This window comes from Hyla sarda, chromosome 13, assembly GCF_029499605.1.
Source record: "Hyla sarda isolate aHylSar1 chromosome 13, aHylSar1.hap1, whole genome shotgun sequence".
Lineage (NCBI taxonomy): Eukaryota > Metazoa > Chordata > Amphibia > Anura > Hylidae > Hyla > Hyla sarda.
Window position 1 is genome coordinate 18,382,657 of NC_079201.1, and position 12,704 is coordinate 18,395,360.

General features: G+C 46.3%; 1 protein-coding gene across 6 annotated transcripts in view; it reads left to right on the plus strand.

The window, feature by feature from the left end:
• The window catches only part of DHX35 (DEAH-box helicase 35), a 64,448-nt gene that overhangs the window by 1,595 nt on the left and 50,149 nt on the right, over positions 1-12,704 (plus strand). For all 6 annotated transcript variants that reach the window (XR_008849475.1, XR_008849474.1, XR_008849472.1 and 3 more), the window contains exons 2-4: positions 2,672-2,799; positions 2,887-2,979; positions 5,141-5,218. Coding sequence is in view for 2 of the 6 variants with exons in the window: in XM_056549616.1 (XP_056405591.1) it covers positions 2,672-2,799; positions 2,887-2,979; positions 5,141-5,218 (299 nt within the window). In the remaining 4 variants the exon portion in view is untranslated. The remainder of the gene's footprint in view (positions 1-2,671; positions 2,800-2,886; positions 2,980-5,140; positions 5,219-12,704) is intronic.

Sequence of the window (12,704 nt, forward strand, 5' to 3'; positions counted from 1 at the left end):
GACTCCCTTTACAGGGGTTGGCGCTGGGGGACTCCCTTTACAGGGGTTGGCGCTGGGGGACTCCCTTTACAGGGGTTGGCGCTGGGGGACTCCCTTTACAGGGGTTGGCGCTGGGGGACTCCCTTTACAGGGGTTGGCGCCGGGGGACTCCCTTTACAGGGGTTGGCGCAGGGGGACTCCCTTTACAGGGGTTGGCGCAGGGGGACTCCCTTTATAGGGGTTGGCGCCGGGGGACTCCCTTTATAGGGGTTGGCGCCGGGGGACTCCCTTTATAGGGGTTGGCGCCGGGGGACTCCCTTTATAGGGGTTGGCGCCGGGGGACTCCCTTTATAGGGGTTGGCGCCGGGGGATTCCCTTTATAGGGGTTGGCGCCGGGGGACTCCCTTTACACGGGTTGGTGCCGAGGGACTCCTTTTATAGGGGTTGGCGCTGGGGGACTCCTTTTATAGGGGTTGGCGCTGGGGGACTCCTTTTATAGGGGTTGGCGCTGGGGGACTCCTTTTTTACAGGGGTTGGCGCCGGGGAACTCCTTTTATAGGGGTTTTCTGTGGAGTAGAGAATGTCTTACCTCTTGTGCTCCCTGGCGCTTACCCCCGCCCTCTATACGTCTCGGAAGTATAACTTTGGAAATGAGATAAAGCAAACATGATTGTCGCGCATAGGTGAAATCATGCCGCAACGTCCTGCAGCTATTGGTGAGGTTTTTGTCTGCACTGAATGATCGCATTTGGCGCCTGCCTCCTAGTTTCCGAAGGTAACTTCCGAGTCATCCCGAGGGTGGAAGTAAGCGAGCACAACAGGGATGATCTTTTCTGCCCCACAGACATCCCTTTTAAGGGTACGGTCCCACGTAGTGTAGTTTTTCACACTCCGCAAAATGACCATGACACATGGCTCCGCCCCCAAACCTCACCGAAGACACAGGGCTGCCGTCTGGTAGCCCTGTGTATATTCTTATTGCAGAATATGCAGCGTATTTCCTGCTGCGCTATGTGGGGCATCAGGATCAGCAGTGGGAAACTTGCAGAAGAACCTGACGCGTGGACATACCCTTAGCGTACGTTCACACAGGCATATTTTTGCTGTCCTTTGAATACAGTGGGACACAAAATTTGCTGAAGCAGATCTGCAGTAGAAAATACGCACGTGTGAACGCACCTTAAGGGTACGGTCCCACGTAGTAGTCTATTTCACACTGTGCAAAATCTGCTGCGCAGCAGAAAATATGCTGCATATTCTTCTTTTAGCTGAATCCAGTAAGGCTTGGAGGCCGCGCGTCACAGTTATGTCGGCGCCTGGCCCTCCCTCCAAACCCTACTGTACACACAGTTCTGCCCCCCGGCAGCCCTATGTTTCAGCTAACAGAAGAATACACAGCGTATTTTGCGCAGCATGAAATAAACTTGCGGATAAGCTACGTAGGACCGTACTCTAAGGGTAGTGTCACGTGCCGTATTTTCCTCCTGCATATTTTCCTACCCATTGACTTCAATCAGAAAGAGAATATGGCATGTGTGACCCTACCCTTAGAGTGGTTTTGCAGGAAAACACAATTGCAGCCTATTCTCCGATGGGCAATGGGGCAGAGCTGTAGTCAGGGCACAGTTGGCATGTACTGGTACGGCTACCTTCACACCACATTTGGGGCATACAGCAGCCAGAACCGGCGGGAGAATTTAAAAACCAGTTGCTGCCGTATCCCTGCAGGACCCCTATGCAGCTACGCATTGAGCGGCGATGCACACAGCACTTGGTGCATTGCTGCTTACTACACTGGGCCAGAACCAGTCTCTGTTATAAAGTTGGAGGCCTACATGTGTATTTTCATATCTGTAATATCCAGAATCCCTTTAGCTATATTAAAGGAGATGTCCGGTGCAGACTTTTTCTATTCTGTCCTGCCCGGGCTGCAAAGAAAGACAAAACAAACTTTCACTTACCTCCATTTGTTCCCCTGGAGCTCCGCAACAGCTGATTGGTCGGCCGGGCTGTCTGCTTCCTACTTCTTTTAGCCTGGTACGTCACACGGTGCTTCAGCCTATCACCGGCCGCAGCAATGTCCCGTCTCGGCCGGTGATAGGCTGAAGCGCTGTGTGACGTACCGGGAAGGAAGTAGGAAGTAAACAGCCCGGCCGACCAATCAGCTGTTGCGGAGCTCCGGAGGAACAAATGGAGGTAAGTGAAAGTTTTTGTCTTTTTTTGCAGCCCGGGCAGGACGGAATAGAAAAAGTCTGCACCGGACATCTCCTTTAAGTCAAGTCATTTTGTAAGAATCTTAAAGGAATTCTCCGGTGAAAATTAACTTATCCCCTATCAACAGGATAAGTAGCTGATCTACGGGACGGGACCCCAGCACTCACAGTGAGAAACGTGTGTAGTCTACCGTTAGACGGCACTCGCTTCATTCTTTTATATGGGAGCACCAGAGAGCTGTACTCTGGTCTTTTTGGCGTTCCCATAGGAATGAATGGAGTGCGTGCCGGCTGCAGCACATGCTCTTCATTGAGCGTCGGGTACTGTCCCCCTGATTGTGGGAGCCCCCAGCGGTTGGACCCCTTGCGATCAGCTATTTATCCTCTATCCTGTGTATAAGTTGTTTTCCACAGGATTCTCGGTTAAGCTGTATCTTGTGCGAAGCCGCCTGTACTCATCTGTACCTTGTGTGTTGCAGGAACTGAAGGGCCGGGAGCTAGCCTTGCGGAGGAGAGACAGAGCAATGCCGAGGTGCCATCTGTCATCTATAACCCACATACTTCTCTCTCCATAGAACAGCAGAGGCAGAAACTGCCAGTATTTAAGGTGAGTCCGGGTCCTGCGATGTTTACTTTCAGTCGTCATATAGATCTATAATGTCTTATACGTGTTGGATTTTCTTTACGTTTACAGCTCAGAAATCACATCCTTTACCTGGTGGAAAATTACCAAACTGTGGTTATCATTGGAGAAACCGGATGTGGGAAAAGCACACAAATACCGCAGGTAATGGTGGAAATTAAAGGGGTTCTCCGGTGGAAGACAATTTGTTTTATAAATGAACTGGTGCCAGAAAGTTAAACAGATTTGTAATTTACTTCTATTAAAAATGTTTGAATCCTTCCGTACTTATTAGCTGCTGAATACTAAAGAGGAAATTATTTTCTTTTTGGAACACAGAGCTCTCTGCTGACATCACGAGCACAGTGCTCTCTGCTGACATCTCTGTCCATTGTAGGAACTGTCCAGAGCAGCATATGTTTTCTATGGGGATTTTCTCCTACTCTGGACAGTTCTTAAAATGGACAGAGATGTCAGCAGAGAGCTATGTGTTTCAAAAAGAAAAGAATGTCCTCTGTAGTATTCAGCAGCTAATAAGTACTGGAAAGATTAAGATTTTTAATAGAAGTAATTTACAAATCTGTTTAACTTTCTGGCACCAGTTCATTTGTAAAAAAAAAAAAAAAAAAAAGTCTTCCAATAAATTTCCACTGGAGTACCCCTTTAAATATATATACATTGTATTAGATTTGCACAGTGCCTGGGCCTAGTTACTGCAGCTATGCTCTTGTTCACCTGAATTGGAGCTGAGCTGTAGTAATGCAACAGAACCACTAGACCTTGGATGCAGCCAACTGCTACCATCCTCATTCGCTATGTAGTGCCGATTAATCATATTAAAGGGGTACTCTGGCGCTTAGACATCTTATCCCCTATCCAAAGGATAGGGGATAAGATGCCTGATCGCGAGGGTCCCGCCACTGGGGACCCCCGTGATCTTGCACGCAGCACCCCAGTTAAAATCAGTCCCCGGAGCATGTCCGCTCCGGGTCGGATTACCGGCGACCACGGGGCCGGTGGCGTGTGACGTCACGCCTCTGCCCCCGTGTGCTGTCACGCCCCCTCCCATAGGCTTGCATTGAGGGGCGGAGCGTGACGTCAGTAATCAGACCCGGAGTGAACATGCTTCGGGGACTGATTTTTACTGGGGTGCTGCGTGCAAAATCACGGGGGTCCCCAGGGATTCTCTTTCCTTTGGATAGGGGATAAGATGTCTAAGCGCCGGAGTACCCCTTTAACCATAAAAACCTTTAAGTGACCTCTAACCTTTCAAGCTGTCATTTGTACATTAACAAATAGTGGTATTTCTGGCCTTATATGGCATTTATTTCACCTATACTCCCCTCTGCAGGCTTCATCTTTAATTTACATTAGTTTCTCAGCTAGCTGCTAAGTTATCTCCCGTACGCTGCACACATACTGAAGAGGGAATCCCATGTTTCTCTTAAAGGGGTACTCTGCTGTTCAGCGTTTTGTAACAAACTGTTCCGAATGCTAGATCCGGCGACGTCCTAGCCCAACCCCCTCATGATGTCACGCCCCACCCCCTCAATGCAAGTTTATGGGAGGGGGCGTGATGTCTGTCACGCCCCCATCCCATAGGCTTGCATTGAGGGGGCGGGACTATGATGTCACGAGTTCCCGGCTCCAGCGTTCGGAACAGTTTGTTCCAAACGCTGAGCAGCGGAGTAACCGTTTAAGCACACCCTCAGAAGCAACAGCAGCATGGAGGAAATTATAGAGCAGTAATAAACAGTGTTAACTGTGAACACTTAGGCCAGGTTCACAATACTGAAATTTCTGCTTAGAAATTACACTCGGAAATGCCGGAGCAGCAGAATCCCATTGCTGTCAATCTGTTTCCACTGAAATTCTGCCGCTGAAAGTATAATCTCTGCCATTCTTTTGGTGGAATCTGCCTGAAATACATTAGTCTATGGGAATTTTTCCGGACGGAGATTCCGCAGTGTGAACCTAGCCTTTGACTGCATCCAGGTATGGTCTAGTTGTTGCTGAGTTTTTTTCTTTTTAGCTTCAACTAGGAGCAATCAGCCACCCCGCTTAACCCCACACAATTGGGGAGATTTATTAAAGCCTGTGCAGAGGAAAAGTTGCTGAGTTGCCCATAGAAACCAATCAGATCGCTTCTTTCATTTTTCAGAGGCCTTTTTTTTATTAATTTTTTTTAAATGAAAGAAGCGATCTGATTGGTTACTTTGGGCAACTCAGCAACTTTTCCTCTGGACGGGTTTTGATAAATCTTCTCTAATATGTATAAAACAGGTGAACATTCTTCTGTCATGAATGTATTTCTTTTATGGCACAGTACCTAACAGAAGCTGGATGGACGGCAGAAGGAAGAGTAGTTGGCGTGACTCAACCTCGCAGGGTTGCTGCAGTTTCGGTAAGCTCCAGGAAATTCGTTTTTCATATGCACATCGTATTCTGGACTGGGCAAATTTTCGTTTCTGCGCTTTCATTTTTTCCTCCTTGCCTTTTAATAGCCATAACTTTTTTTTTTAAGAAGGTTTGTTTTTGGCTGAAGCAATTGCACTTTGTAATGACTTCCTTTATTTGTCCATAACAATTTTTCCAATATTTGTGAGGTGAAATAAAAAAAAAAAATTGTCAATTTGTGTGTGTTGGGGGGGGGTATCTGTAGTTTGTATTGGTACCATTTTGGTACTGATCAGACTTTTTGGGAATTATTTAATTTTTTCTGGAATGTGATGTAAAAAAAAACGTAATTTGAGTTTTTGGTCCCATAAGGAACTTGTACATCATTAGATGCCCTGCCTTCCGGAGTTCCGCTTGCAGCGTACGGAACTTTATTACTCCGAACGCTGTGTGCGGGCTTCCGTGTTCGAGGCCGCCCCCTCGTGACGCCACGCCCACGAGGGCGTGACGTCACGAGGGAGTGGCCTCGAACACGGAAGCCAGCACATAGCGTTCGGAGTAATAAACTTCCGGACGCTGCGAGCGGAGCTCCGGAAAGCAGGGCAGTGGAGAACCCCTTTAAAGGGGTACTCCCGTGGAAAACTTTTTTTTTTTTTTAAATCAACTGGTGCCAGAATGTTAAACAGATTTGTAAATGACTTCTATTAAAACATCTTAATCCTTCCAGTACTTATTAGCTACTGAATACTACAGAGGAAATGGTTTTCTTTTTGGAACACAGTGCTCTCTGCTGACATCTCTGTCCATTTTAGGAACTGTCCAGAGCAGCATATGTTTTCTATGGGGATTTTCTCCTGCTCTGGACAGTTCTTAAAATGGACTGTGATTTCAGCAGAGAGCACTGTGGTCATGATGTCAGCAGACAGCTCTGTGTTCCAAAAAGAAAACCATTTTCTCTGTAGTATTCAGCAGCTAGTAAGTACTGGAAGGATTAAGATTTTTTAATAGAAGTAATTTACAAATCTGTTTAACTTTCTGGCACCAGTTAATAAAAAAAAAAAAAAAAAAAATTCCACTGGAGCACCCCTTTAAACAAATCAATGAAGTACCTATGTCACATTATGTTCAGAACGCTGGGTATGGGCGGCCTAGGTCATGACCTCACACCACGCCCCCTCTATTCATGTCTGGGTCCCTTAGACATGAATGGAGGGAGCGTGGCATGACGTCACAACCACGGCTGCCCATACCCAGCATTCTGAGTGTAATGTGACATAATTCAGAATGCCGTGTGTTTACGTCCCAGTGGCCGGACCCCCGTGATCAGACATGTTATCCCCTATCCTTTGGATAGGGTATAAGACGTCTTGCAACGGAGTATCCCTTTAAGTGTGCCGCTGTGTGCTTTTCCCAGCTGTAACTAATGATTGGAAGGGGGTCTCGACAGGAGCCCAAACCGATCCAAACTTCTGACGTGTCTGTGCAACAGGTCAAAAGTTAATTTAAGTGACCGTAAATCTTTAATACACGAGACAGACGTGCAGGTGAATATGTAGCAGTGTTATTTAAGATATTGCATTTCGAGAGCCGGTCATAAAGGGTAGCAGTTTACTCCCAAACCCATATTGCTCATACAAGCTGGCACTGTGAATTTGGCAGGCAGGCCCACATCTGACACAGTCATGACTCTTATATGAGCGTGAATACAAATGCAACATTGGTGACGTGGTGACTAACCATCTATTCTTCTGTAGCGTATAGTTTTGTCCTCTAATGGGTTAACATACTTCACATACAGAACTCTTTTTGTAATTTATAATCCTTTTATTGCGGGGCTGGTAATGTAACGAATACAGCAGCTCGGTGTGTCAACCTGACGGGGAATGCATACAGCTCACTACCAACAAGAGAGTTGCAAGTCGGAAACCACTGCTGATTAAAAAAAAGAGCAAAAAGGCTTCAACAAATGAAATAATCTTATAAAATCTACATGTTGTGTGTTCTTAAAGGGGTACTCTGCCCTTAGACATCATCTCATCCCCTATCCAAAGGATAGGAGATAAGATATCTGAACGCTGGGGACCCCCGCGATCTCTGTGCTGCACCCGGCATTCGTTTAGAGTGTCGGGGGCAGCGCCGGAGGCTTGTGACGTCATGGCTGCGCCCCACTCGTGACGTCACGGCCACGCCCCCTCAATACAAGTCTATGGACTTGCATTGAGGGGGCGTGACTGTGACATCAAGAGCTGGGCGTGACCATGACGTCACGAGCCTCCGCACCACATGGCCAGTCATCCGGCATGGAGCAAAGTTCACTCCGTGCACCGGATGTCTGGGGTGCCGCAGCAGAGATCGCGGGGGTCACCAGCATCGGGACCCCCGCAATCAGACATCTTAAAGGGGTACTCCGGTGAAAACCTTTTTTCTTTTAAATCAACTGGTGGCAGAAAGTTAAACATACTTGTAAATTACTTCTATTAAAAAATCTTATTCCTTCCTGTACTTATTAGCTGCTGAATACTACAGAGGAAATTCTTTTCTTTTTGGAATGCTCTCTGATGACATCACAAGCACAGTTCTCTCTGCTGACGTTATTATAATAATAATAATAACGCTTTATTTATTGTTGTCCTTACTGGGATTTGAACCCAAGTCCCCAGCACTGCAAGGCAGAAGTGCTAACCACTGAGCCACCATGTTGCCCTTAGCATACATCTGCTATGCATGGTTGCTAAAATGGACAGAGATGTCAGCAGAGAGCACTGTGTTCGTGATGTCATCAGTGTTCCAAAAAGAAAGGAATTTCCTCTGTAGCATTCAGCAGCTAATAAGTACTGGAAGGATTAAGATTTTTTAATAGAAGTAATTTACAAATCTGTTTAACTTTCTGCCACCAGTTGATTTAAAAGAAAAAAGGTTTTCACCGGAGTACCCCTTTTTTTTTTTTTTTTTTAAATGAGCTGGTGCCAGAAAGTTAATCAGGTTTGTAAATTACTTCTATTAAAAAATCTTTACCCTTCCAGTACTTATTAGCAGCTGGATGCTACATAGGAAATTCTTAGCTTTTTTGAATTTCTTTTTTGTCTTATCCACAGTGCTCGACTCTGCTGACACCTCTGTCCGTGTCAGGAACTGTCCAGAGGTAGCATAGGTTTGCTGTGAGAATTTTCTCCTGTCCTGGACAGTTCCTGATATGGACAGATGTGTCAGCAGAGAGCACTGTGGACAAGACAAAAAAGAAAAGAATTTCCTCTGTAGTATTCAGCAGCTAATAAGTACTGGAAGGATTAAGATTTTTTGATAGAAGTAATTTACAAATCTGTTTAACTTTCTGGCACCAGTTGATTGCAAAAAATAAGTTTTCCACTGGTGTACCCCTTTAAGTATAGGGGATAAGATGTTTAGGGGCGACGTACCCCTTTAATCCAGCTGGGGAACTGGAACATTTATAAGAGACAAATAGAAGAGATTTGGTGGGGGGCAAATACTTTTTCACAACACAACAGTATATCTGGTCCTACATTTCTTGGCACTGATGCCATTTGTCAGGTTTGTTTGTAGCTCCCAGGGGCGCCAACACTGCAGTATTTCTACCCCCTGGCACTGGTTGTATTGTACCATGACAGAAAAGAATTAAAGGGGTACTCCGGTGAAAAACTTATTATTTTTTTTTTTTAAATCAACTGGTGCCAGAAAGTTAAACAGATTTGTAAATTACTTTTATTAAAAAGTCTTAATCCTTCCTGTACTTATTAGCTGCTGAATACTGCAGTGGAAATTATTTTCCGTTTGAAACAGAGCTATCTGCTGACATCACGAGCACAGTGCTCTCTGCTGACATCTCTGTCCATTTTCGGAACTGTCCAGAGTAAAAGGAAATCCCCATAGCAAACATATGCTGCTCTGGACAGTTCCTAAAATGGACAGAGATGTCAGCAGAGAGCACTGTGGTCGTGATGTCAGCAGAGAGCACTGTGGTCATGATGTCAGCAGAGAGCTTTGTGTTCCAAAAAGAAAATAATTTCCGCTGTAGTATACAGCAGCTAATAAGTACTGGAAGGATTAAGATTTTTTTAATAGAAGTAATTTACAAATCTGTTTAACTTTCTGGCACCAGTTGATTTAAAAAAAAAAAAAAAAAAAGTTTTACACCGGAGTACCCCTTTTAACCCCTTCACGACGAGCGACGTACATGTACGGCGCCGCGAAGTGTCACTTGGCGCGCGGCGACGTACATGTACGTCGCGAGGTTCCGGGAGCGCCGCGTCACCGGTAGCGGTGATCGGGCCGGGATGACTGCTGTTATCTAACAGCAGGCATCCCGGCACATCGCCGAGGGGGGTCCTGAGACCCCCCCATGACCGCGATGCGCGCAAATCGCAGGTCAATTCAGACCTGCGATCTGCGCGATTCCGGGTCATACGGGTCACTGGTGACCCGGTGACCCGGAAAATAAGAGGGATCGTAGGTGTCCGAGACACCCTAGATCCCCCTAAAGGGATAGGAGTTTGGTGGCAGGGTTGCCACCCCTCCTATCCCTGCTATTGGTCGGCCGAGCGACCGACCGATAGCAGACCGGGGGAGGGGGGGTTAAAGTTCGGTTCCCCCGCTTTGCCCACCTATCGGTGTCCGGGCAAAACGGGGGAACCGTCCAGGGACGGGCGGCGCCGAAGGTCCCTACCTGGATCCCGGATCGCGATCCTCCATGCGAGGATCCCCCACGTGCGGCGGCGGCGGCTTCCGGGTCCTGCTAGGTGAGTTGTTGCCTAGCAACATCCGGAGGGCCACAGTTTACAGTGGTCTCTAAACCGTGGCCCTCCAGATGTTGCAAAACTACAACTCCCAGCATGCCCAGACAGCTGTTTGCTGTGTGGGCATGCTGGGACTTGTAGTTTTGCAATATTTAGAGGGGTTCAGGTTGTAGATCACTAAGTGGTCTCAAACTGTAGCCCTCCAGATGTTGCAAAACTACAACTCTCAGCATGCCCAGACAGAAGTTTGCTGGCTGGGCATGCTGAGAGTTGTAGTTTTGCAACATCTGGAGGGCCACAGTTTTGAGACCACTGGACAGTGATTTACAACTTGAACCCCTCTAAATCTTGCAAAACTACAACTCCCAGCATTCAGGAACAGCATAAGGCTGTCTTGGCATGCTGGGAGTTGTACTTGCGTGCCTCCAGCCATTGCATAACTACATCTCCCAGCATGCCCTTCCGCAATCAGTACATGCTGGGAGTTGCAGTTTTGCAACAGCTGGAGGCACACTGGTTGGAAAATACTGAGTTAGGTCATAGAACCTAACTCAAGGTTTTCCAGCCAGTGTGCCTCCAGCTGTTGCAATACTACAACTCCCAGCATGCATGGTCTGTCAGTGCATGCTGGGAGTTGTAGTTTTGACCCCCCTCCCGTGTGAATGTACAGGCTACATTCACACTGGCGGCAGATTACAGTGAGTTCCCTGCTGCAAATTTGAGATGCGCCAAATTTTCCGCTGCAGCTCAAACTCCTAGCGGGAGACTCAGTGTAATCTGCCGCCAGTGTGAATGTAACCTAAAAACACTACACTACACTAACACAAAATAAAGAGTAAAACACTACATATACACACGTACACTGCCCCCCCACCCCCCTTCTCCAATAAAAAATGAAAAACGTATTGTACGGCAGTGTTTCTAAGATGGAGCCTCCAGCTGTTGCAAAACAAAAATTCCCAGCATTTCTGGACAGCAATTGACTGTCCAAGCATGCTGGGAGTTTAGCAACAGCTGGAGGCGCCCTGTTTGGGAATCACTGGCGTAGAATACCCCTATGTCCACCCCTATGCAAGTCCCTAATTCAGGCCTCAAATGCACATGGCGCTCTCACTTTGGAGCCCTGTCGTATTTCAAGGCAACAGAATAGGGTCACATATGGGGTATCGCCGTACTCGGGAGAAATTGCCTAACAAATTTTGGGGGGCTTTTTCTCCTTTTACCCCTTATGAAAAGGAACAGTTGGGGTCTACACCAGCATGTTAGTGTAAAAAAATAAAAAATTTTACACTAACATGCTGGTGTTGCCCTATACTTTTCATTTTCACAAGAGGTAAAAGGGAAAAACGCCCCCCAAAATTTGTAACACAATTTCTCCCGAGTACGGAGATACCCCATATGTGGGCGCAAAGTGCTCTGGGGGCGCACAACAAGGCCCAGGAGGGAGAGTGCGCCATGTACATTTGAGGTGATTTGCACAGAGGTGGCTGATTGTTACAGCGGTTCTGACAAACGCAAAAAAAAAAAAAAACACATGTGACCCCATTTTGAAAACTACACCCCTCACAGAATGTAATAAGGGGTGCAGTGAGAATTTACACCCCACAGGTGTCTGACGGATCTTTGGAACAGTGGTCCGTGAAAATGAAAAATTTTGCACAGCCCACTGTTCCAAAGATCTGTCAGACACCAGTGGGGGGTACATGCTCACTGTACCCCTCATTACATTCTGTGAGGGGTCTAGTTTCCAAAATGGTATGCCATGTGGGGGTTATTTTGCTGTTCTGGCACCATAGGGGCTTCCTAAATGCGACATGCCCCCCGAGCAAAATTTGCTCTCAAAAGCCAAATATGACGCCTTCCCTTCTGAGCATTGTAGTTCGCCCGTAGTGCACTTCAGGTCCACTTATGGGGTACCTCCATACTCAGAAGAGATGGGGTTACAAATTTTGGGGGGTCTTTTCTGCTATTAACCCTTGCAAAAATGTGAAATTTGGGGGGAAACCCACATTTTAGTGAAATTATTATTTTTTTTACATATGCAAAAGTCGTGAAACACCTGTGGGGTATTAAGGCTCACTTTATCCCTTGTTACGTTCCTCAAGGGGTCTAGTTTCCAAAATGATATGCCATGTGGATATTTTTTGCTGTTCTGGCACCATAGGGGCTTCCTAAAGGTGACATGCCCCCCAAAAACCATTTCAGAAAAACGTACTCTCTAAAATCCCCTTGTCGCTCCTTCGCTTCTGAGCCCTCTACTGCGCCCGCCGAACACTTTACATAGACATATGAGGTATGTGCTTACTCGAGAGAAATTGGGCTACAAATATAAGTATACATTTTCTCCTTTTACCCCTTGTAAAAATTCAAAAATTGGGTCTACAAGAACATGCGAGTGTAAAAAATGAAGATTTTGAATTTTCTCCTTCACTTTGCTGCTTTTCCTGTGAAACACCTAAAGGGTTAAAACATTTACTGAATGTCATTTTGAATACTTTGGGGGGTGCAGTTTTTATAATGGGGTCATTTATGGGGTATTTCTAATATGAAGACCCTTCAAATCCACTTCAAACCTGAACTGGTCCCTGAAAAATAGCGAGTTTGAAAATTTTGTGAAAAATCGGAAAATTGCTGCTGAACTTTGAAGCCCTCTGGTGTCTTCCAAAAGTAAAAACTTGTCAATTTTATGATGCAAACATAAAATAGACATATTGTATATGTGAATAAAAAAAAAAATTATTT